Genomic DNA, 27,065 nt, shown 5'->3' on the forward strand with positions numbered 1-27,065 from the left:
GGTAGCCATCGCTGTTTGCGAAAGCACATACAGATCTGGGACCAGGCTAATACTGTTACTATATGCCGTGGTAACAAGAGACATCACTAACCAAAGGGGTAGGTAGGCAAAAGGTATAAATTAAAAAAAAAAAAAGTATAATACAGTACCATAAGTTCCCACATCATTAATAGTCATATACCAGCACAACTAACATGATCGGCTAAACCTACACAAGCTCAATGAATTCCCTTTCAGGCTAAATCCAGAAAGGATCGTCAAATCGTAATGCACTTTGCTCACGGACAACGTAACAGAAATGCCTACGCAATGTCACAAAATCTCTGAGCTAACAAAACAAAACCGAAATATATTAGTATAAATACCAACAAGAACAATCTCTTTTCTCATAATTTAGCATCAGACTATGAATCACCCAGACATTGAGTTAATGGCGTAAGGGGCCTTAGTCAACAAGAGGCAGGAAAGTGAGACAGGGAGTGAGACAGGAAGGGTTTTGTCTCTTTAAACACTCACAACACTGTCTGTCTGTCTGTCTGTCTGCCTGCCTGTCTGTCTGTCTTTCTGTCTGACACAGTCTGTTTGTCAAGCTAATGCTATCTCATCACGGACCCAACCCGGCACTGACCTACATTCAAACCCTCCCTTTAATAAATGACTCCATTGTTACCATGCAGAATCTTGTTCGGTTTGATATCAAAGAACCAAATATTGTAGGCTTGTGTGCTCAGTGGTCTTTGTTTCTAATACTTATCACTCATCCTTGTAGATCGTTAAGTTAGTTGCTAAGAAATACTGCTTCAGAGAGCTTACTGGTACACCAATAGCATGTCTGAACATGTCCCAAAGTACATAGCTACTAACCCCAAATAAACCAAGGTGCATGGCAGGTTCTCTACTGTTCTATCTGACTCTCACTCCAGACCAAAGCCCTCAGCGTTTGAAATGGCAATCGTTAGCTTTTGCTTCAGTTCTTTTTTGTTTTTGTATGGAGGCAGGCAGATCTGGTTGAAACAGGTGTGGGATACAGGCAACCTGGAAGAGATCATGTTGAAAGAATGGTAAAGATATACATTTATAGTGATAGGAGGAAAAGAGTGTATAATTATTTTCAATAAATATTAATAATTATTAGTATAATTAACACAAAAAGACCAATGGCATTTAAGATGGACACTATCAGTTTATTTTCCAACACGTTTACAGTAAGGATTTACACCAGTTATATTTAGTACAGGATTTCTCACCAGTCAGTAGAGACGTCGATCTTGGCAATCTTGAAGTTGAGGTCGGCCATTCCTCCGACAGGGACGCGGTCACTTCCTGTGGAGAAGTGGAGCAGCCTCTTCTGTAGCTCCAGAGGAAACGCCAGCACCACATCCCAGAATGCCCTGCAAACGGAAAGCACAAAACTCCTCAATACAATGTTTTTCAGTTGAATTTCTGTGAATTACATTTTTTACATTATGATCCTTTTCGGACATGTTAAGTAAATAGTGTTTTTTGTTTTGTTTTGTTTTTTCTTGTTTTTGTTTTGTCTTTTGTTGTTATAACTATTTCTTTTTACACATGTTCGAAATAAAGCTTTCATTCATTCATTCATTCATTCATTCATTCAATCATGAACAAGTAAAATTGTCTTTTATTTCACAAGCAATGGGATAGCTGACCCTCACACACAATGGATGTTGTGGTTTACCTGATGGTGGGGTCAGTCTTGCTGTACCCCTCATACTGTGCCACCCTCTGCAGGGTGCCCATGTCCAGGTTGGGACTGCCACACACCAGGATCTCCACCTCCTCGGGCCTCAGCAACTACACAATGACAATAAGACACAGACTCACTATCCAGTTTGACTAGGGAGATAGAGAGAGAGAGAGATGCATGCATTCACATTTAGAAAGCCCTTAAAAGCATTAAAACGTTTATTAAGGGAGGTACACTATATGGAAAAAAGTATTGGGACACCCGAACATCACACCCATGCTTGTTAAACTTCTCATTCCAAAACCATGGGCATTGGGCATTAATATGGAGTTGGTCCCACCGTTGCTGCTATATCAGCTTCCACTCTTCTGGGAAGACTTTCTAATAGATTTTAGAATATGGTTGCAGGGATTTGCTCCCATTCAGCCACAATAGCATTAATGATGTTGGGCGAGAAGGACTGGCTTGCAGCCTGCTTCCAATTCATCTCAAAGGTGTTCGGTGGGGTTGAGGTCAGAGCTCTGTGTGCAGGCCAGTCAAGTTCTCCCAGACCAAACTTGGCAAACCATGTCATTATGGACCTCACTTTGTGTATGGGGGCATTGGCATGCTGAAACTGGAAAGGGCCTTCCCCAAACTGTTGCCACAAAGTTGGAAGTATACAATTCTCGAGAATCGCATTATATGCTGTTGCATTAATATTTCCCTTCGCTGGAACTAAGGGGCCTAGCCCAAACCATCAAAACAGCCCCAGATGTTAATTGTGTCCGCATACTTTTGTCCATATAGTGTATATCCCTGCTGCTCAGTATAAGAGGCTGTGCTGTACTCCCACCATGTGCCTTAACAACAGTAAGACTCTCCGGGCCCTATTATGCACTTCTTAAGTCTTAAGCAATAAGACGAGGCGGTAGATCTAAACTTAAGACGTGGAGGCGTGGTCAAGGCCACTTTGCTATTATGCGTGCGGTAGTCGGCGCCTAAAACCCGGCGCTAAGCAAAGAAATTAGTCATGGGTGTGTTTTGGGCGTCTTCTCAATCAACCCAATCAGCGTGCCAGGTGCCATTCCCTTTAAGAACCGGCTGCGTTGAGTCATTAGCGCTATGCTATTATGGAAGTCCTAAGAAGGAGGTCAGCGCGCTTCTCTGCAGAAGAAAGTAACAAGCTCGTGCATGAGGTCATTGCTGACCAAACGACATATGTCAGTTACTGCCTGACGGGTGAAGCGCAGCTCATACAAGCATTGCTGCTCTGTAAACAGAATAAAAGAATATATATATAGGCTATATTATACATATTTTAATAATAGGCTATAATATAATTGTAATTGCAATATATTATAGCATTATTAACAGTTGGATCACCAATTGAAAGCGCTAAAATGCTTAGATCACGAATCCAGGATTGATTTGAGATTTGGCCCGAGGTAACAAAGTCGTTGCCGGTATATGCGCTCGGCGCGCCGTCTTCGTCTATCATAATTCCTTCCTAGGATATATTCCATTGTTCTCTCTCTCTGGCTTAACATTTGCCAGTGGTGGCATTTATACTGTGACCGTAATTGACGTCTTGCCGTGGAGCCACGTGCGTGTTCATGTGTGCCCACATGCATGCGCAAACCGCGGAGGCGCGCTCGTGTTTCAAAACGTGCATGAAGTCTAAACTTAAGAACTTTTCAAACCACTTCTTAGCGCTAGGAGCAAAGTCAGATCGCATAATAGCAGGGGCGCCTAGTGCACTTAATTAACATATGAACACTCCCACAATGAGTAATATATGCACGGGAGTATTACGTCTTATGTGTGGGCGCCTATCGACACCTGCATAATAGCAGTAGCGCGTATGAAGCGCATAATAAGGGTGGCGGTAGGTCTTAACCTGGCGGTGCGTCTTAATTAAGACTTAAGACGGCAAGTTAAGAAGTGCATAATAGGGCCCTCCATGTCACAGACAATGTCTGCAGTTATCCATTCATCCGATATCCATTCATAAGCTGTAACACACTTGATGAGTGTGACCACATTTTGCAACCCTTTTTAGATGTGGCCTTTCTGCCCAGTACCATAACTGCCTGTCCTTGACCACGTTTGACTCCACGGTCCACTCGCATGCTCTTATCACATCCCTGCCCCACCCCCTACACACCCGGCTTATGAATACACACGAGCCAGGCCCCTGACTGCTTGCACCGCCGCAACCCCGCCTCTTACAGTGTCACCTTGTTCACAAATCACAAACACAAATGCAACCCCGGCGCTGTTGGGCACATTTCTGGCCAGGTGTCATTGCCAAGGCCTGACGTGGTATAACGTTACTGACTAATCTGGGATTGTGCATCTATCTACTACCCCTCTCCCTTCCCCCACCACCCCTCTCCTCTCACCCCGTCACCACACCAGCCAGCCGATGAGTTATTATTGTCAGCCGGTTATGCAACCCATGAGAGAATGTAGACACGACTGTTGCGTAACTGGACATGGAGGAGCTTGTTCAGAAAGCTGATTGCTTTTGATGGCATTGGGCCATGTCTGGGGAGCTGAAATCTGTGTTTCTGTCACTAGACTGTCACAAAACGGATGATATTTTAAAATGTTCAATGAACGTAATGTTGCAGGATTTTCTGATATACTATCACTGACCTAGATTTGACCTGTCCTGCACACACACAGCCCTGTTCACCTTAGCACTGCACTCAAAGCCAAGGTGGAAAAGATAACTACACTATCGCCTGATCTGCCAGAACTGATGACATTTGAAAATGTCTAATGAAAGTAATGCTGCAGGATTTTGTGTTGGAGATGGTACAAGAACAGATGAGAGAATTCAGATGGTAATAACGACGTTGAGTAGCATTGCTCTCCTCCTGGAGTTCCACCAAGATCACCTGGGGGGTTTAGCTCCCCTAAATCATCTGTAGTGCAAACAGAAAGGCTTCAGTAGTAGCTTCTGCACCATGTCTAATTCAGGCAAATGACTAAGTATCACACATAGAGCAGGGGACCAGGCTAATACTGTACTGTACGCCTGTGGTAACAACCAGTGGAGGCTGGTGGAGGTAGAAATCGGAGGACAGGCTCAATGTATCAAACATACCATTCCTCATTCCATTCCGCTTTCTATACATTACAATGAGCCCGTCCTCCGATTCCTCCACTGCAGAACATGCAATTGGAAATATGATACGTACTCGATATGCATATAAGAGTATACTTTTATATCTATTCTAAGTGGAAAAAATCATGCATGGTTGACTTGCTGTGACTTGCTGTTCCCACATGCCAACGTGTAAAAAAAAAAATTTGAAAAAAAAAATATGAAAGTGTAATTAAGATTTTACTATTTAACTGGTTTGCGGTGGGATCGGTTGCGACATGACTTAAATACTATCTGTGGCATCGACTGACACGTGCACCAAAGAGATTGTTGAACAATCAAATATTTGTTTTGTGGAGGTGCAGCAGAATAGTTGCCCAGGCAGATCACCAAATGACGTCAGTATACAGTAAGTCATGAAATCACTCGGCTCTGTTATCAGACAGATGTTACAACACAGCATACATGCATATGAGCCTAGTCATAGTGTATATTGCATATATTCCATGATATACTGTATGTATAATTGTTCATATAACCATTGTACCAGGTTAGTCCAAATGAGATTTTACGTTTATATTTTTACAAGGAAGGCCATGTAGTGCATATAACATGTGACAGTCTGCAAGCCACTGACCATGCTCACAAAGACAAGAGCAGCTAGTGGCCGTTAATGAACTCACATGGACCTGACAAGGCCCCCCCCCTCTACCATGTTAAACCATGCACATAAGACTTGGAAGGTTCTGTGTCTGTGTGAATACAGTGGCTTTGTGGAGCTTCTGATTGATATTCATGGGAGTATGTCACACCACCCATTTGCTGTGGTTCCCTACGTACTCTTTCTATAGGGCACTCTCACAAGCCTTCCCCTCTTGGCCCGCTGGGCCTGGTTACTGAGTGGAGACAGAGCGCACACAAAACCTCCCGTCAGGACTAGGAGAACTGTGCCAAGCGAGGGGGCGGGGAGCCCCTGTGAACACATTTAGCAAGGGCTGAGGAACAGTACACTCACTCACACACATTACACAGAAGTGTAGAAGCAGGCACACATACATGCATGCACGAGCATGCACGTGTGTGCACAGTTGGACACACAAATATGTGCAAGCCAGGTGCATGGCACGCACACACACGCACCCACACACACACACACACACACACACGCACGCATGAGTGCACTAAAGTACTTTGAGTTGCATTAATGTACGAAAGGCGCTATATAAATAAAGTTTCACTTCACTTCACTTCACACGCACACATATAGTTCGCACTTTCAAACATACAAGCATGAGCATGTAAGCACACACACACACACACACGCGCACACACACACACACACACACACAGATAATCACACAGTGAACATTTGACACACAGCCCTTACCCCTACCCTCAGCCTTTCCTCTGTGGGCCTCACACTCCCTATGCTGTTTGGTCTTATCTGGAACTTTCTATTCTTCCTACAGGTCCTGCTGAGACACTGAAATGCTACATATCAATCACCTTTGTCCTTCTTTTTCCACAGTTCTCTTGCTACTTTCTTCAGGTCTCAGGATGTTACTCAGGAATTACTTCAGTATCATTTCAGAAAGCATCCAATGGATGTTAAAATGCACTTCAGTTTCCCACAATTGTCACAATACTTTTAGATTGATAACTTGAGATTTCTGGCTGTTCTTACCATCAAAGCATCGGAGGCACACACACTGTGGAAGCCATAGTAGAAGGCAGCAAACTGCCTGTAGATGGACTTATTCAGTAGGAAATCAATGTACAGCTGGACATACTCTGCAGAGACAAGAATATAATCACATTTTAGGAGACACACACACAATTAGGAGAGCATAGTATATTAACCAGGGAAGGTAGCTATTCCATGCTGCTGTGGAACAGTGTTCTTCTCTCTCTAGCCTGTGGACATCTGCAGCTCTCTCACCCTTTCTGTTGGTGTTGGTCACAGGGATCCTATCTCCTCCTGGTTTCAAATTGTATGATTTGATCACCCCCAGCTCTTCCTGGGAAACCTAGAAATGAATCATCACAATCACATTAGTGGATCTTTCCACTTTATGAACAGTATCTATTGACTCTGACGACTGATGCACAAGCTTCATTGCAAATTAACAAATGTGTGTTTCCCAGACCTGAAAGGTTGTGCAGAAGTCCTCCTCCACGTTGCCCTCATAGCTGAGAAGTTCCCCAAGCCCGTGAGCAAGATCCTGCAAGGAATACAAAATCAGAATCAATTCTATGTGTATTAAATTAAATAAATAGGGTTCAGTATTCTAGTCAATAACCAGTCTCCACAAGGAATTATGGATGAAAACAATCCTTTCTTCCTAATACATTTGGTTGGTTATCAAACTCTTGGACTCTCTTTCTTGGACTACCTTCCAGTTTCTCAACATTCTGATCCCATGACTTAATTGGAGATATCCATGGGTCCCCATTATCTCTCCCCCCAGCACCCAACCATACATGAATGTCTTCCAGACTAACCTTGGTTGTACATACATATTACTCTGCATTGTGTTCTTTAATATATGCAATTATAGTTATACAGAATGATTAATAAATGCAATTATAGTTATACAAACTGATTAATAACTGCAAGTATAGTTATACAAAAATGATTAATAACTGCAAGTATAGTTATACAAAATGATTTGCCTTCCACAGAATCCATGGTGGATTGCAGCAATAATCAAAAATACGTATACAAAATAAATCAATTGTATTGAGAATACTGCAAACATCAGCATCTTGTCATTTAAAAGTGCCACTGTGGGGATAGTGCCCAGCACAGTAGAGTACAGTATGTTCTAAACTTTCTTTTATGGTGGGAAACTCTGACATTCTAATGACTTCACTGTTCTTTTGTATCCATGCGTCTAATGATGTTTCTTTACTGCATCAACGTGTACAGTGAAATCATCAACTTAATCATCAACGTAAAATAAAATGTTGGATTAAACAACAGGAAAATAATGCTAAGCCTTATTAATGACATGAAACCATATTAAATATCTGCAATTTAGTTTTTCCAAGCAAGAGTGAGTGTCATTTCTGCCTCATAACGTGGCCAGATAAATACAGTTAAAGGAACAATACATTAGAATCACTTGAGGACCAATTAAATGTGTTTGACGTCAGCATTGGTTGGCATCCATCTTTTTTTTAAGAACTCGCTGTCGTTTTTTCCGGTCCACCCCCAAATTTAGGAAAAGTATTCAACAGGGATACAGGGAAATGGCTTCAGGGTGTTATGTAAGCCTGCAGAAGGCCAACTGCCCAGTAAAAGACCCAACATCTGGTTTCCGAGGGGCTGACTCAGCAAAACTCAACACGGTAAGATGCATGCATACAAATATATAACATGATGTTATATGTGAAATAGAATAGAATGTTTTATTACTGGTAAAATACTTTGTGTACATTCTTTGTACACAAGTAAACTTAATAGAATGTAATGCTATTAGGTTTTTTTGGGCTTCATAGTTTTTGGATTTAAAACACACGGGTGTATAAGTTAGGCGTGAGAGTCCTCTGCTGGTTAATACTGGAACTGGTGTAAAAAATAAATTCAACCAAAGAACCAACACTGAAGTCCATTAAAATCTATTTGAGTTTGAGTGGATGCAATCACTTTCAATAGTGACTGAATACTTAAAATCTGTTAAAACTACAGCATAGAAAGTCATGTGGCATAAACCAATCAAAATCGTCTGAGAGCAGTAGGCAGTAAGCAAACAAACAAAAAAAAAGCATCCCACGTCACATCTACGCACAAAACACCCGTCTCCCTAGACTGTTGACTACAGTTATTACAGGCATTACTGGTATTACTGGGTTCAAACAAGATCTCCAATTATCCGCAGTGCTTAGTCAGCCGTGTTGGCTGTGCTGTGTCACACCCGTGGGTAGGAGCCTATCACCTGTCTCAGAGCTGATGGCAGTGTCCCTCCCAGCAGCTCTAATGGCACCTCTGAGACCTGCCTCGGTGTCATCTCATCTCGGCTGCAGCACCACAGCATTAATGAGACTGGTGATGTGGTGAAGCCGTGTGACTCCCAGACTCCCTTCTCAATTACGAGCACTTTCCCTACGGCAGTGTGCATGTGTTCCAGTGGAGTTAGAAATCGGAGGACAGGCTCATTGTAACGCATGAGATAGAATGAAGAATCCATTCCGTCTACCTCCACCAGCCTCCAGTGGTATACAACACTATGTTATTCTCCAGAGGAGAAAAGAGCCACTCTGAAAAACTTTCAGCATACACTCCTCTAATAAGAATGACATACTTATGACTTACGACTAATGACTAATGTCATTCTAAACAAAATCAGGTGTTTCTGTCCCAAAGGTCCTGACCATTGTAAACGAGTAGCTTCTTCTGTCCATGATTCTTATTAGAATAAAGGAGTGCCCTGTTACGTGGGAGAGGATGACAGCGAGCTGGAGCAGAGATATTGGATGGTTGAAATGGGGGCTGTGTGTGTCACAGCTTGGGTACATACAGGCATGACTTGCTGCAGGTCCTCCAGGGTGAGGGTTGCCATGCCAACCGTGGTGTCAGGTTCACATGGCACAACTGCCGGGGTCAGCAGCTTCTTGTAGACACAGGGGGGGAAGCGGATGTCCAGGGTGATGCTGTTGTAGACAGCTAGCCCCATGAGCTGACACACAGACAGTTAAGGATGTGAACAGTGGAAATGCTCTGTCTCTACTGCAATAGTAAGATAGTAATTATATAGCTAGCAATTACACATCCTCCTCTACAATACCCAAGACTAAAGATATAATCAGGAAAGCTCATTGCTTGACTACAGGATCAAAGAGAATGTATGTTCATATTTTGTATATAACACAGCATTCAGGTTAAAAACATACCTACTAAATGTTAACTACAGTATTCAATATCAGCTCCACAACAACACAAGTATTCTGTACCTACTGAACAGAACAGACCTTGCAGTGAGTGCTAACGACCACCATCATTACTCTATTACTGTATTTCCCATGTATATTGGCTTTTAGGGGACCTGAAGAGGCATGATCAGTACAAACAGCAGGTGTATTATACATTTAGACTGAAATCCAAGGAAGCCAGGAGTCTAAAGTGTTACCAGCTGCTACTGGCAGATCCCTCTACATGTGTTGTCCATATGGAACTACTGTTGGGGAGGCTCTGTGCTCGAGCTAGCATTGTAGAGCACTATACAGAGAGCTAGCAGTTAGCTATAATGGATGGCAGTTTGGAAAAATGCTTAAAGTTATATTGGCAGAGGCCGCAGGGAAATTCCATGGGAAGCTGGGAAGAGAGTGGATAAAACACATAGGAGTGTATCTGCAGACCTACAGCAATAAGACTAAAGAAAACTACTTCTATCATCTCTCTTTCTCTCTCTCTCGCTCTCTCTCTCTCTCTCTCTCTCTCTCTCTCTCTCTCTCTCTCTCTCTCTCTCTCTCTCTCTCTCTCTCTCTCTCTCTCTCTCTCTCTCTCTCTCTCTCGCTCTCTTGCTCTCTCTCGCTCTCTCTCTGTCTCTTGCTCTCTCTCTCTTTGATACTATAATAATAATAATAATAATAATTATTATTATTATTATTTATTATAACTTTATTTGAATGGCACCTTTCATACAAACTATGCAGCTCAAAGTCTTTTGAAAGTTCAACACAACCATATCACAATAACGAATAGTTCAGCACAACCATATCACAACCATATCACAATAATAAATACAACTTTAATAAAAAGAAAAAACAATAAAATAATCAAAATAAGTAAAAACAGTAGGAAAATAAAAGTATTAGTAATTGTATGCCAGATTAAAAAGATATGTTTTCAGCTGTCGTTTAAAAATGTTAACTGAGTCTACCTCTCTGATACCTTTTGGCAGGGAGTTCCACAATTTTGGCGTAATGGATGAAGACGGCTTCCCCAATTTTCTTTTGGGAACCTTCAGTATGTTTAAAAGACCTGCCTCAGAGGACCTGAAGGCTTATGAGGGGACATAGGACACCAAGGACTCTAAAATGTATGGGGGTGCTAAGCCATTGAGAGCCTTCAAATCAATAAAATACTTTTCAAATCAACTCTAAAAGTTTGTTTTCGTCAAGAGTCTAGCTGCAGAGTTCTGAACCAGCTGTAGCTTCTCAATTGATTAATTACCTTACTTACGTATTTTAACATATTCTATTATTGTTGATTTTGTATTCTTCTGCAATGCCAATGTCGAAGAACCTGAACCTAAGAATTGTACTCTGTGTACCTGTACTTCTTCTTCTTCTTTCGTATATCAGCAGATGGCCAACTCAGTGTCGTGCAGCCACGCCCTCGTCTCCGGTCCTAAGTGGAAAAGGCCAGCTTCTGAAGGTGGGCTGTATAGGGGGCAGCCGGAGATTATGTGCTCAGCAGTCTGTTCAGGCTCGCCACACTCGCATGCCGCACTGTCCGATAGGCCCCACCTTCCTCATCGATGATTTGAAGCGTCCGACCCCAGAGCGCAGGCGGTTCAGCGAGGTCCATAGATGTCGTGGCATGTCTTCTCCTTTTACACCGCCTCCTGGGTCCCGGATGTATCGATGGATGCGGGAGGGCCCAGCCGTCTCCCACGTCTGTTTCCAGGATGCTGCCAGCCAGGCGTCTCTGGACAAGTCCTCAGGGATAGACTGTAGCATCTCTTGTGCTGCCTTATTGTAGGGATGGCAAGACTTGAGCCTGCATGGTGGTGCCGCTGTTGTTGTGGCATTGTGCAGGATGTGCCAGTCATACTTCTGGGCTTTTCTTGCCAAGACGAGGGTAGCCGCTTCCCGTCGGAGACTGGCTGGGGCGATTCCACCTAGGACTGGCAGGTAGGACACCGGGGTGGGTTTCAGACAACCGGTTACTATCCGGAGGGCGCTGTTGATGACAGGGTCTATCTTGTTGACATGTGGACTTCTGCTCCAGGCAGGGGCGCAGTATTCTGCTAAGGGAAGGACCAGGGCTTGCGTGGATATGCGTAGGGTCTGGGGAGAAGCTCCCCAAGTCGAACCTGCCAGGCGGCGGATGAGTGAGACCCTTGCAGTTGTTTTGGCCTTCACTTCATCCAGGTGTTGCTTGTAGGACAGTGTCCGGTTCAAGCTTACACCGAGGTACTTGGGGGCTTGCTGGAACTCCAGGTGGTTGTTGCCAACATGCATGACCAGTTCCCTTCTTGCTTCCCGATTGTAGAGGTGGTAAGCTGCAGACACTGTTTTGCCCATGCTGAGCTGGAGGTGCCACTTCTGGAGATAGGCTGCCAGAATGCCCATGTCTCTCGGTTGAGGCCATCTTCCATCGCCTTCCATGTTGGGCATCGAAGCATGATGGCCAAGTCGTCCGCATAGCCGTACTTGCTAGATGTTGTATCCGGCAGGTCGTGAATGTAGATATTGAACAACATTGGTGAGAGTACGGAGCCTTGCGGGACCCCGTTCTTCAACCTTCGGAGCCTGCTGGTCTGGCCATCGCTGGTCTGTAGGATGAAACTACAGTTCAATAGCATCTCCATGATGAACCTCACCATGTGCCGGTCCGGGATTGTCCTCAACAGTTTCAGGTGTAGTCCACGGTGCCAGACGGTGTCATAGGCGGCTGTCAGGTCCAGGAATACTACTCCAGCTTTCAGTCACTGGACACCTGCGGGGTGTTGTTTTTCTCCCCGAGAGCAGGTTGATGGTCTGCCACGCCTTCCGGCTAGAGTGGGTGAAGTCAATAGATTCCACTACTTCAGTCCACCTGGCCCTTCGGGTGTCGTCCAGCTTCTGCAGTAGGGTTGTTGCTTTTGCGTCCATTTCTTCCCTGGAGCTCGCCTGCTGGTGTTGGCGCAGCAGGCAGCTGCACTCCTCATCCCAGCCCGGGATGTAGTTCTTGTTGTAGCCACGCGGGATGTTGTGCTTTGCTGCCCTTAGGAGGACTTCACAGTATGCGGCATATGCAGCATCCACATCAGCTGCTTCTGGGTCCAGGAGACCAGCAGTTCTTTCCGTTTCCGCCATAAACAACTGCCAGTTCGCCTTCCTGAAGTTCCATCTCCTGACAGGTTTGCCAGCTACCGGTTGTACCAGTGATGGTACTTTCATGATGGATGGCCGGTGGTGTGAACGAGGGAACCTGTCCAAGACACGTCTCTCCGGTTTCAGGTTGTTATTGCGGCATACGGCGAAGGCCAGGTCTGGGTTGGTGTAAGAGTTCCAGCATGCAGAAAAGAAGCTTGGGGGCTCTTTTGGGTCGAAGAGCAGCAGTGCTTCAGTGTTAGAAGCCCACTCACTCAGCGCTTCACCATCCTGTGATGTGTGGTTGTAACCCCAATCTGTATGTTGGCAGTTGAAGTCACCTGCATAGATGGTGGGAGCAGTTACAGATGGAAGTGATGATATAGTCAGCACTGTTGGTGGGGGCTTGTATACATTCACAACAGATGTTCACAACACATTCACCACTCAATGTTTGCAGCCAGGTGGAGATTGACTAGTCACTAGTGGCTGACCAACTCAATCCTTCCCGGACAAAGGTTGCCATTCCATGCTTCTTGCTGTGGATGGATCCAGCGAGGAGGAACCCAGGCAGCTTGAGGTTGTCGTCAGAAACCCAGTGTGTCTCTTGCAGGAGGGGGTGACCGCCCGTCCTGAAGAGGACGTTCTCTGCCTTGGTCTTGACCTTGGCTTGTACCTTGGTCTGCCAGCCGACCGTCTGACACAGTCTGGTGAAAAAGTCTGCATGTCAGCAATTCTCAACTAGCGCAAATAACCAAAAAGCTTTTAAAAGAAAAAAGTATTTTCAGTTTTACGAAATTACGAAAGTTTAAGTTTTGAAGAGCCCACTCAATATAACAAACAACCGTTTTAGCATCACTAAATACTTATAATTTGTGAATTGGATTCACTGTATCGCCTCCCGTCCTGCTTCAGGCTACTGGGTTAGTGATACATGGCTTGTAAACAAACGTACATTTCAGGACGTGTTCAAAAGCAAGGACTGTGTGATCATCTAATTATGTATAGTTATGTGTTTTTAGCATGTTGATGTTCAGAATCAAAAAGTTGTGATGTGCTAAACATGCAGTTAGATGTTCATAGCGATGATCCTTCGTAGCTGCTAGCTTAGCTACCAACGCAATGGTTTTGATTCAGAGCGAGTTTCTCCGGTATTTGGTTTGAGGTGTACCAACATTCAAATACGCATATCTTCTTCAACTATTTTCAACGATTTCAATGCATGACACATAATTTGAAAGCTTACAATCTGCACTTTCATAATATGTAAATGTATTGCTCAAGTTACGATTAAAGGCATCAACCATTTCATTTATCAAGTAATGTATGGGTCAAAGGAGTTTACAAGTTAAAAAAAACGTTTGTTCTGCTGTAGTATCAAAGTACCGTACCAGTAATGATCAGAAACAGTAATGTCGGACATTCCTTGCGATGCTGTCAGATCAAATATATTACCCCATTGATGGGTAGCTCCTGTTACATGTGCCAATCCTAGGTTGTCACTGTGATTTCTAACTCCATAGCCTTCAAGTCAACGATTATAATAATATGAATATGAAGATAAAGATAAAGATAAAGATAAAGATAAAGATAAAGATAAAGATGAAGATGAAGATGAAGATGAAGATGAAGATGAATATGCATGTCTCCATTGACAATTATTCCTACTGTAAACTTTGATACTGTAGTCAAGCAATGAGCTCTCCTCTCGTTGGCATGCAGTGTTGGTTGCACAGACCCAGACAGAGAATAGCCACTCCGGTGTCTGCTTCCAGTAACACTGACAGACTGGTCAGCTGGAAGGGGGTGGGGTGAAAGAGGGCCAATATTGCCTCAGCCTGAGAGAATAGCAGAGGCAGAGGTTTGTGTGTGTGTGAGAGTGTGTGTGTGTGTGTGTGTGTGTGTGTGTGTGTGTGTGTGTGTGTGTGTGCATGAGTGTATGTGTGTGCGTGTGTGTATGTGTGTCTGTGTGGTTATGTGGACTTGCCAACATTGCCTCAGCCTGCAGACTGACCGAGTGGCAACAATGAGGTGGGAGAGGAGAAGAGGAGGAGAGGATGGGGGTGGAGGTGGACTTGCCAACATGTTTCAGCCGGCCAACGATGACAATGGTAGAGGTAAAGGGGAGGACATAGCCCCTGCTGGCTGCCTCTGTGTCTCCTTCCCTCGCCCCCTCATCATCACTTGTGATTGTGCAGCGTGGCGAGATCTGAGACAGCCTCACTGGGAGGCAGGGCCATGTGCGCACAAGCTGACACTCACTACGGCAACGACTCATCACAGGGGAAACACTGCCCTCTCAGCACAAAAGTGTCAAAGTGCGTAATCTATTTTACAACGAATGGTTATATTTTGCATGCTGTCAGTAACAGATGCATGTGACAGTCTACTAAAACTTTTCAAAGCCCCATCTGATTAGATTTACAGTTTAAAAGATGACAAACTAAAACAACATGTTCTCTAAATAAAAAAGCTCTAGATTTGTGTTATTGAGTGGTGCAATATCATTTTCTACATTTGTTACGATCTGAGTAACCTGGCATACTGTACACATAGGAGAACTGGAGAGGCAATACTCTCCAGGAATCTAGCGAAGATTAGTGAGTGAGTGAGAAACTAAAGAACCTTGCAATATTTACAGTAGATGTACTTTCTAGTGCTAGACGTATTCTCTCATGGACTCCAGCTGTACATTGAGAAGCTGTTTACAGTTCAAGAAAGGCTGGATGGTTTGTTCATGTATTTCACATCACAGTATTCTATGAAAGGATACGGCTCCGACCAATCGGAACTCAGAGTAGTTGTCACACTTCCAGCTGCTGAACCAATGACAGTGGGAATCCTTGAGGAATGTAAACATGCCTGGAGAGGGAGGGAGACACAAATACACTGGTCAAACATAACTCCACCCACCCAAACATGACACAAGGGACCCTGTCAGAGAAAGAAAACAAATGTTCTCAGAATACATGGGAATTTCCTTTTGTGAGTCCCAGAGCGAAGCAGACTTACTAGAAATAGAACGGTCCTCGAAAATACTGCACTATTACAGTACATACAGCTATTATATCCTGGCCACAAGACATGACCATTAGAGATTGGACAACGTGTTTTTAATTTGTGGTGGGATCAACATTCTCAGTCTGGGTACTTCATGATAGTATGAATGTGGGTGAGAGTATGGTAGAAGGCGGAAAACAATGATCTAAAACCTATGCTATATCAATGATAAAAGTATGTTCTGTGGAAAATGTGAATCAGTATCCTCCAGACATAACAACTGTCTTGTGTACAGTGAAAACTATGCAGCTGTGACCTCAGTATAAAATCTGTATCAGATGTTTGTCCCATGTGTCTCACCGTAGTCTGTGTGAAAGATCTGGCGAACAAGGAGGAGAAACCACTCCTTAGTAAGGCCGCCCATGTCTAAACCAGCCTCGCCCACAAACGTCACTTTCAGCTTCTTCTTCAAGTCCGCTCGGTTTCTGGTCAGCTACAAACAGTGAGAGAAGTTGAGCCATTTTCCACATCAAGTTTTGGCCAAAGTTCCAGAACATACTGTATCTGAGAGAGTGGAGGCTGGTGGAGGTAGAAATCAGAGGACAGGCTCATTGTAATGCATGAAACAGAATTGGGAATGATATCAAACATCTGTGTTTGATACTATTCCTCCTTCCATTCCATACATTACAATGAGCCCGTCCTCTGATTTCTACCTCCACCAGCCTCCACTGTATTTGCGATAGATATAGGCTTATCAACTCTACAGTACATTTATAGACTAGATGTTTCAGATTTGGCACAGCAAAGCGCTCAAACCCAAAGCAGTAAAACAGCTATGATCTCAACTTAATTCAGGATAATTTATGATGAAATATCACAAAACTGCATGACAGCATAGCCCAAATAGCAATCAAGACACTGCCTCTAAACAAGCCAGGCTGTCTAAAGCAATGCTTCTCTGGGTGTCCAGATTTAGCTGTGGTGATGATCGTATTACCTCATCCAGTGAGTCACTGACCAGCTGCAGCCGCCTGACTTTGATGTTGAGAAAGAGCAGGCTCATGTCCACTCTCTGTCTGCGAGACACTTTGTCCACCAGGCTTTGCTGCAATAAATAACAACCGGCAGACACTCCTTATTTGAGGTTGCTTCCCACAGTACGTGATGTTTACATTGGCTATGTGTGAGAGAGGGGGAGAACACGTTGGAGTCTAAAGCAGTGACGTTTACATGTGTGTACATTGTACTCTAGAGTGTGCACTATCTTGTACAGAACAGTATCTTCTCTAAAACACTGTGAGTGCCACATAAACCTTAAAACAAAATCAGTCACAGGTGTGTACAGCAGGTTTCAAAGGAGAGGTAGTGGCATGTTCACTGTCAAATAACAGGACAAATCTTCAAAATGACTGTTTTTACTGTCTGACTCTACAATGCTATTACAGTATTTTCAATATGCATGCATCTTCTATACATCAGCACTGGGGGGTAACCATGAGGATTTGAAAAGTGCAGACTATTTTCTCATCCTGGGCTAGCCATACTTCATTACGCTGTCACTACTGACATACAGGAGGTGACAGGGACCAGGGGAGGCTGACGGAGGCAGAAATCAGAGGACGCGCTCATTGTAATGCATGGAACGGAATGAGGAATGGTATTATTTGGTTCTATGCATTACAATGAGCCCATCTTCTGATTTCTGCCTCCATCAGCCACTCCTGACAAGGACCTATGTGAGTGGTGACCTCTCACCCTGGCCATGCTGATCATCTGCTGCTCCGAGTCCTTTTGAATGATAGCCTTCTTCACTACTGTGGACAGGATGAAGGGGAACTGGCAGAATGTAAACCTGGGGAGCCAGAGGGAAAGGAGGGACTTGTTGGTTATCTTTATTTTTATTTTTATTTTTTTACCAGGCAGTCCTATTAAGGTCAGAGGACCTCTTTTACGTGTATCACATGGGAATGATATTGCAGAACATTTTGGGGACAGCGCAAGTATTTGGTATCCTATAATGTTGCAATACTGTATGCAGGCCTGTCTTTTATTTTCGGAGGCTGGTGGAGGTAAACATCGGAGGGGGCGGGCCCATTGTAATGCATGGAATGAAATGAGGAATGTTATCAAACACATGTGCACACCTCACCATTCCTCATTCCATTACATGCATTACAATGAGCCCACCCTCCGATTTCTACCTCCACCAGCTTCCCCTGGTTTGTATCCAATGATGTACAGAACACATGTGTGAGAATGATCTCACTAGGGAGGTGGTTGTCAAAATCTGGCATCAATAAATCAGTTGTTCTATTGCTTGAGATAGACACAAGGGGGAGCTCCGTTTGTTTACAGTGAAACACTGAGATTATTACTACAGTACATAGCTTAGCCTGGAGTTTGCTATAACTAGCCTTGTAAAAACCAGCAAGGTATCACAAGCTAACATTCTGTTTCACTTGAAATATACAATACAGTATAGCGTGCATTATCCGGCTAGTTCTACAAGGCTATGTAAGAGTACAAGAGATGACTAGAACAACTTTCCTTCCTAATCCTAAAACAACAATTATCAATTGAATCTTCTCATCGATATGAGAGAATCTTTTCTTGACTCACCTAATTGAGTTTCCCTGAGTCTGCCAGGTGCGATAGTCCTCCATGAAGTCTGTGTGATCCAGAGTGAGGTTGTAGAACTCCACAAAGGGAAGAATGGCAGGGTTAGAAATGCTGTTGGCTGCATCTGGAGAGAAAATGAGACAAACCAACTTTAGCTTACAAGTTACCACTTTATGTACTGTATATGCATACAATTACCATATGATGCATGTGTCAACACCTCTACACTGCTGGAGATACTCACTGAGTAGAGAGAGGGCCTTGGTGTGTGTGTGTGGGGAGGGGAGGGGGGGGGGGGTTGGGGTTGAGGCGAGATACTCACTGAGAAGGGAGAGGGCCTTGATGGGGGGGGGTGAGGTAAGGGGAGGCACTCACTGAGGGGTTGGGGGTGAAGCGAGATACTCACTAAGGTACTCACCTTAGTGGGGGGGGGGGGGGTGAGATACTCACTGAGGAGAGAGAGGACCTTGGTGGCAGAGGGGATCCACCAGGAACACTTGGCCATGGGGGGAAGCTCCTCAGGCTTGGCTGGGAACAGACGTGTGGAGATGAAGAGCTGAAGGCGCTCCACCAGCTGTTTGAAACGCTTCTGGGACAGCCTGAGAGAGGACATGACATCATCATCACCATCATAGCCATCATCATCATCATCATCATGACAACCATCATCATCATCTTCTTCTTCATCATTGTTATCATAATCATCATCATGACAACCATCATGATCATCAGCTTTTTCTTCATCATCTTTACCATCATCATCATCATCATCCTCACTTGTTACTGGTCAGCACTAGGATTTTTCCAACCAAACTCACTAAAACCTTGTTAGTTGTTAGCTACATATCCCAAAAAGTATTTTCAAAAGAATCAATTTCCCTTCTCTGCATAAGAAATAACATAAATAGAAAAATTACTTCAACACATCATTAATTTATAAACACCATGTTGAGTCTAACAGTCTTTTACAGTGCTTTTGCCAACAATACAATTAGCTTGGTTTCTGTGTGAAGGCTTCTATTTACTTTAAGGATAACATCATTGTGTATCCTGAACGGCACAGAAATGTGACTGGCTTCACAACACAGTGGAACATTGTGCACTCACTTCTTAAACCAGTGCATCAGGAAATAGTGGTCTGCTTCAGCCAGCGCGGCTATTTGCCTCAGTAAGTGTGCATAGATGACGTACGTGGCGTGGCTGGTGCATTGAGGGTTCTGTGAAGAGAGAGAGGAGGCTTTTTCAAGCAGGCAGCAGTGCTACTTCAAGAAGGAAATATAGCTTTTCATTCTGAGCGGAGGGGAGAAGTCTGGCTTTTAATAAAGACTGGCATTACAGAGGAAACCAGACTTTTCCACTCCAGGAATGACCTCATCCCTTCATCCCTCAGTGGAGCGAAAGAGAGAGAGAGAGAGAGAGAGAGAGAGAGAGAGAGAGAGAGAGAGAGAGAGAGAGAGAGAGAGAGAGAGAGAGAGAGAGAGAGAGAGAGAAAGAGAGAGATAGACACAGAGAGAGGGACAGGCAGAGAGCAAGAGCAACTGAGAGAGTGGGGTAAAGAAAGAGAGTGACAAAGAGAGTGAGAGAGAGAGAGAGAGAGAGACAGAGTGAGAGAAAGAGAGAGTGAAAGAGAGAGAGAGGGAGAGAGAGAGAATAATAATTCCACGATCTGACAGACCTCAACACCAGACATATCAACCCAAAAATTGCCTTTGCCTTTCAATTTCACGCAGAATCCTATGTGAAATGTAGGTCAGAGAGCCCATGAACGACCCTGAGATGAAGATCATCATACACTCAATTTAGATGAGAAAGAGAGTTGTGGGGAAGCTCAATAGCCACGAAAAATTGGATTGAAAGAAAGCATATGTGCTTTTTCATTTACTGCCTTCCGAAATGTCATAAAATGTCTGAAACAATAATAAAACCATGAATGGATAAAAAACTAATTCACATTTTTTTTTTGCAACAGAAACCCTGTTCCCAGTTCTAAGTCTCAGTCTTTCCCAGACGTTGTGTCTAATGGTCGTGTCCATATTTGGACGGTGCCCAGAACTGCCTCTGTAGCTCATGTGTGAAGTAAACACTTAACTCTCATTATAGGCACTGGTTCCCAGAGCCCTGCCTGCCTGTCTGCCTTGCTTGCTTGCCTGCCTGCCTGCCTGCCAGCCAGCCTGCCTGCCTTGCCTGCCTGACTGCTTGGGCTACAGTAAGACTGGAGCCAATGGGCCATGCGGTGAGAGAGGAGATCAAGAGCTTCCTGTGTTTCTTATTCAGCTTGTCTGCCCTCTACTGAGGCTGCTCTGTTCAACACAGGGCCTGAAACACACACACACACACACACACACACACACACACACAAAGCACGACTGTGGAGCACGACTGTGGAGCACATGGAGCCTGTGTGTGTGTGTGTGTGTGTGAATGTGTGTGTCCATACGTTTGCGTGCAGAGACTGTCTCACTTCACTAATGAGGAAATTGCCGTTGTTACTGGAAAGTACACCATGTTCTTGAGTTACATAATGAAAGGAGTTTGCTCTGCTATGTATACTGTGGTGGGTGTAACTATTAGCAGTCAAAAGACCACCCTTGAATGTAGGAGTAGTTTGAGGTTACCTGAACAAGGATGAAATATGCTCTCAGGTCATCTTTCGTTCTACGACTGAAAACAAAGCGGACAACATTCTCAATGCTTAGTCAATGCACTCTACACATTTTTTTATAATTAAAATCCTACGTTTAAGTGTTTAGGAGTTTTCCGTTAGAAGCATGTACTGTTTGATTGTTGACAAAATGTAAAGCACAGCACAACTATAGAGTATACTACATTGAGATGAGAGAGAGAGAGAGCACAATGAGAGAGTACTACTCACCCCTTCCATTCTCGTAACAGGCTGTTAATGATCCCCTTCAGCACAGCTCTCTGAGTATCAGGAGGCTGTGTGGAATCAACGTTAATGACATGGTTTAATTGCATCAGTCAGACATGCTGAACCGTTGCTTTGGAACTATCGTTCTACTGTTCATACCGTGAGAGTTACGGCATCGTAGACAGCATTGACAAATTTGGTGTTGATTCCTGAGTCTTCGATCGTGTTGAATGGAGAATTCGCTTCTTTCTGAAAAAGGAGGAATGAGCAACACATTTAGCTTAGGCTGCTTTTACTGCTGTTTCGTTCAGTTCCAGTCTGGTTCAGTTTGGGGGGGGAAAGGCACACTCTATAATAGACTGTGTTATGACATCTCTCTGCTCTGGAGGCTCTTGGTAGTAACAAGCTCCCCCATCTCAATGAGTCTTGTGAATAGTCACCATTGGAGACTGGTAGAGGTAGAAATCGGAGGGTGGGCTCATTGTAATGCATGGAACGGTATGAGGAATGGTATCATACTGTATATTCTGTTCCATGCATTAACAACGAGCCCATCCTTCGATTTCTACCGCTACCAGCCTCCCCTGATAGTCACGTGCTATACATTTCACAACTGCTCCTTGCAATAAATGATCATACACAGTACCGCATAGGTTCAGCTCCCATGAATAACAGTCGCCATGGAAACTACTCACAGGTGCTCTTTTTTACGACCTTCTGAATGACTTCATTCATTCATTTACAGACTTAAAAACAACTCTCCAAATTCCCCTTTTCCTGCCTTAGAAAGAGTCTATTCACTAACTTAAAACACCCAAACAATAGTCACTTTTATTTCGCACATTCATTAGTAATATTTCAAAGTTGATAATGTTTCGTTTAGCAATTTTACAGGCACACAAATGAATTGGTACAGTGTAGTGTAATAAGTCTGAATAAATCTTATTATTTTTAATTATTGGATAATTGTCTCAAGACAAATGAAACTCTCAGCCCTGGCTAGGGCTCTAATTGTACCCACCTTAAAGGCAGCATTCAGTTCCAAAAAGGAACTAAAGGTAGTCAAGTAGAAATCATGGACATGTTTCCAATCTCCTGAAACTGTTGCTCTTTCAACATCCTCCCTAGAAACACAGGAGACAAATACTGTTCGATCTTGTGTTTGGGTATGTTGGTGAGGAAAAGGTGTGTGTGTGTGTGTGTGTGTGTGTGTGTGTGTGAGTGTGTGAGTGTGTGAGTGTGTGTGTGTGTGTGTGTGTGTGTGTGTGTGTGTGTGTGTATGTGTGTGTGTGTGTGTTTGTTCTCTGTGTTCAGTGTGAACTTACTGAAACTCTTTGGCAGTTTTGGTGCGGAGGGGGATGACGGGGTCGGAGTTAAAGCGAGCCCTGACCTCAGGGGGCAGTATGTCGATGGTGATACGATGTTTCTGTCTGACGTCAGGACAGATGGGGGGAAGTTCTCTACCTGTAGAAGGGAGAGCACATGTACACACATAAACAACAAACAAATACTGTAAACAAACATCCACACCAGGGTTTCCGTTAACCGGCAATTACCGGTCTTTGTCCGGTAAAATTTGTTTAAGTCCGACAAATTGAAAACTCGTCGGACAAAATGTCCGGTGAAAATAATTCCCTCTAAGCACAATTTGAATACAATTCGCTAAAGTTCACATTTTGTATTCAAATTGGCTTCGGGCCACCATTCTCAGCTGAGCACCAAACACACACACACCCACACACACACACACAACACTGCCCGAGAGAGAAGGACCCGCCCCCTCCAGCCAGTCTATAGGCTAACCAAAGGGGGCGGGTCCTTCTCTCTCGGGCAGTGCCGCGCGTGCACGAGTGTGTGTGTGTCCGGTGCCCAGCTGAAAATGGTGGCCCGAAGCGGAAAGCCTTAACTTTATCGCACAATAACAAGGATAACAAACGAAACGGACAACATTTACACTAAGATGGAGACAAACTTCAGCGATATGATCTAACAGCCGGTCTTCAGGACGACATACAGACCCGTATGAGCTTACAGGGCTATCCCCTAAGTATGATTTGACAGGCAGCTAAACGAAATGCCTTCCCAACCAGCGAGACCTGGGGGGTGTTCCATCAACGTCGCCAAAGGAAAACCTAGGCCCACTTCGCCAAGTCCCGCGAGACTCTTATAAAGATCCAGGCATATCTTGATAGATCTCGCGAGACTTGTCAAAACAAGCCCAGACTTTCCTCCAGCGACGTTGATGGAACACCCCCCTGGTTATAGAAATGACGTTGTTTTATTGATAAAAAAAAAAAAAGGGTAAAACTGGAAAGAGAAAATAGAAAACTCACATTAATCCCAAACAATTTAACAAACTTCAGTTAACGTAATGTGGAGTCCGTTCATTGATCGATGCTGTCTGTTCAGTTCCCAGTGAGGCGCCCGTTCAGCACTGGACATAATGGCATAGCGCGCATGCGAATCATGTTATATTATTATATATTATATAGCTCGCATCTAATCGTATCGGATGAGAAATAGACATTAAATGGCATATATAGGCCGCTACACAACAGTAATCACCGCGACAAACAGCTATATTAGATTTGGAGAAAAAAAATATGATTTTGAATTAATTTTTTTTAATTATATTTTAATATGATGACCGGAATAATTCACGTTTGTCCGGTAAATCGAAATCTTCCCGGACACGATGTCCGGCGGCAAATTTTTCTAACGGAAACCCTGATCCACACACCCACGCAAACATTATATTCAATGGAAAGGCCTTGTTATCTAGCCCACCTACAACTGTACTTGTTGTGACCAATGATGAAACACAGGTAAATACAGTATATAAATATAATACTGATACAATACAGGTAGGCTATCAATCATGGGAGGCTCCTGGGTATACACAGTAAGTATGCATGATATAATGCAGAATATTCTTATTTCACTACTTCAAATTGACTTTAATATACAGAAATAATATGAAGACACTAGCAATGGGTGAAAGCCTGTAGTAATGATCTCCTCCAAACAAATGCCAGGGGCCTCTGTTTGAACCAACCATATTTGCAAGTATAAGTGACAACATTTAACAGCTTGCGTTTTGAAAACACTTCAGTCATTTCAGCCTCTCACTACATCCGGAGCAACTTCTCCATCGGAAGGAAGAGGCTGCCATGAATGGCCCTCTGCCTGGCTCATGTGTATGAGCCATTGATCCTCAAGTCTCCTCCAACATCTTTGATCTCAGAGAAGAAGAAAGCACGACTAACACATCTGCTTGGAGAGGATCGTTCATTAATTCAAAGCAGCCGAATGGGTGACTTTGATATTCAGAGAGTCCTTTTGTGAGCGTCATGAAAAAGATTTACTTCGAAATCCTCTCAGGCATATTGTTATACGGTCGATGTGTTCCTTCTGAGCAATTTGTTTATACAACAACAGCTCTGTCTGTTCATATCAATCAGAGGGTATTGATACCACAGACAATATCTGTTCAATATCAAAACCCTAACGCTAAAACACACTGTAGGTCTACACACTGTAGGTCTAAAGGTAGTGATACACAGTCTGTGACACAGTCTGGTGAAAAGGTCCGCATGTCGGCAATTCTCAAGTCGCCTAAATGACCAACATTTTTATTTTAATTAAGTTATTTTTTATATGTATTATTTATTTTGTTTTTTTATTCAGGTTTTTTGCATATTACAAACGTTTAAGTATTGAAGAGACCACTAACAAATAACAAACAACATTTTTAGGATCCCTAAATACTTAAATAATTTGTGAATTGGATTCACTGTATAGTCTGCTGTAGGCTACTGGGCAAGTGATATATGGTTTGTAAACAAACTTATGTTTTAGGACATGTGCAAAAGCAAGGACTGTGTGATCGCCTAATTATGTGTAGTTATGTGTTTTTAGCATGTTGATGTTCTATAAGCAAGTTGTGATGTGCTAAACATGCAGTTCATAGTGATGTTCCTTGCTAGCTTTCTAGCTATTAGCAGCTGTTTTGCGTGTGTTTTGATTCAGAAGAAGTTTATGCGGTATTTGGTTTGAATGGTACCAACTTTCAAATAAGCATATCTTTTCAATGTATGACATATCATTTGAAAGCTTACAATCTGCACTTTCATATTCTGGAAAAAAACTGAAATTACATTGCCCAACTTGAGGACTTTTTTACCAGACCCTGTCACAAATGTGTCATGACATGTAGCAATGCTGATAGGGATACTGTGATACTGTGATCATTTTCTTATTAGTGACAGTGCCTCTTGACTAAAACTTTGATTCAATTGGTTCACAATGAGATTCAGAATCAGAGTTACTTCAGTTTGTTGCTTCAGCATTCAAGCTGGAACTTTGATGCAGTAAGGTCTCCTCTTAGAAAAAAGGATGTTTCCAAAAGGATTATTCAGGTGTCCCCGTAGGAGCACCCTATGACGAAACCTTATGGGTTCAATGTTCAAACAGTAGAAGAGTTTTGGTTTCCATTTAGAACAGTTTGTTGGAAGGAGTTCTATATGTAACCGAAAATTGTTCTTCAAAGTGTCCTCCCACAGGAACAGCTGAAGAACCCTCCTATGGTTCCAGGTAGCCCATTTTTTCACTACTACGGAGAGTGTATCGCTACTATGGAGAGACTTACCATGCCTTATACCCGGGAGGATGAAGGGAGAAGAGAAGCTATGACCACTAGCCTCTCTCTTGTGGTTAGCAGTAGACATGAAACTGCTGAGGGACGGATATGGCAGCTTTGATCCCCGATCAAGGCCCTATCATAAAAAGAGAATCAATATTACAGAAGTGGGATCCTGAATAGACAGAATTAGACATTCAGTCCTGAATCCAATCCCCTCTGTAATATGTCTCTGTACTGTACTGCACAGTACTGTATGTTAGTTATGTTACTTTAAAAGTGACAGTTCGACATGCATGAATCCATTATTCATATGATTCAGCCCAAACTGCGCAATTGCTGGCTAAAATGTTCACACCCTTTTATTTAAAATGTAACACCTATTTTTAAAATCAAGTTGGGTAAAAGTATACTTAGAAAGAGGAAAAAAAAACGTTATATCAATATTGTACTACTTATTATTCTAATACTACTCATATTACAACATGGGGAAAAAACTGTGTGAAATGTGCATAATTGTTTGTTCAAGAATTTGAAAATAAAACATTGGCCTAATACAACATCTTTTCTTTAACACATTGTCGGAATAAGAGTGGTTACATAGGGAAAAGACAGACTGTTATACTCACAGATGTTGAATGATTGGAAATAGGGGGAAGCCTCTCTTTCTCCTTTCCCCCATGAGAAAGTGTCGTGTTGTCTCTCATATTGAGAAGCATTTCTTAATCCGTGGAAAACGTTAGTTTATGTCGCAGTTACATCGTTTTAACGATTACAAAATAAAATATTACAACAGCACATAATACCCGCATAGATAGGCCTATATTTAGTCAAACATTCAACATTCGGTATGTGTTAAAAAAGGAACGTTTCAGAACCTGAGATGGTCCAAGTCTTCATGGCAGGCAGGTGAGTACGACGCTCGCGCAAAACTTTGTTAAAGCGCGCGGAGAACGATGCCGTAGTCGTGCCGTGGTCACATCTAAACAGTCGCGAGCGCCTGCTGCATCCGATAGAGAATATCGCAAAAGTCGTGTTAATGTTCTAGAAGAGAATACGTTACTTAGTTTCCACGTAACTGGACTTGTCGTCTGGATCTGCAGCGCAGCTG

General features: G+C 43.3%; 1 protein-coding gene across 1 annotated transcript; it reads right to left on the reverse strand.

Moving 5' to 3' along the window:
* Nucleotides 1-914: 914 nt before the first annotated feature.
* Nucleotides 915-26,673, reverse strand: hectd2 (HECT domain containing 2; the record flags this gene model as incomplete). The annotated part of the gene is made up of 21 exons (XM_080541757.1): nucleotides 915-1,035; nucleotides 1,248-1,391; nucleotides 1,700-1,815; nucleotides 6,487-6,593; nucleotides 6,742-6,829; nucleotides 6,950-7,024; nucleotides 9,323-9,481; nucleotides 15,598-15,686; nucleotides 16,185-16,317; nucleotides 16,825-16,932; nucleotides 17,583-17,679; nucleotides 18,447-18,570; nucleotides 18,897-19,045; nucleotides 19,554-19,663; nucleotides 21,062-21,107; nucleotides 21,319-21,383; nucleotides 21,475-21,564; nucleotides 22,337-22,439; nucleotides 22,641-22,779; nucleotides 25,964-26,090; nucleotides 26,584-26,673. The coding sequence occupies 21 exons, from the start codon at nucleotides 26,671-26,673 to the stop codon at nucleotides 915-917; spliced, it is 2,280 nt and encodes a 759-aa protein (XP_080397883.1).
* Between the last annotated feature and the right edge of the window lie 392 nt (nucleotides 26,674-27,065).

This window comes from Nansenia antarctica (genome assembly GCF_963989245.1).
Source record: "Nansenia antarctica genome assembly, chromosome: 11".
Taxonomy (NCBI): Eukaryota; Metazoa; Chordata; class Actinopteri; order Argentiniformes; family Microstomatidae; genus Nansenia; species Nansenia antarctica.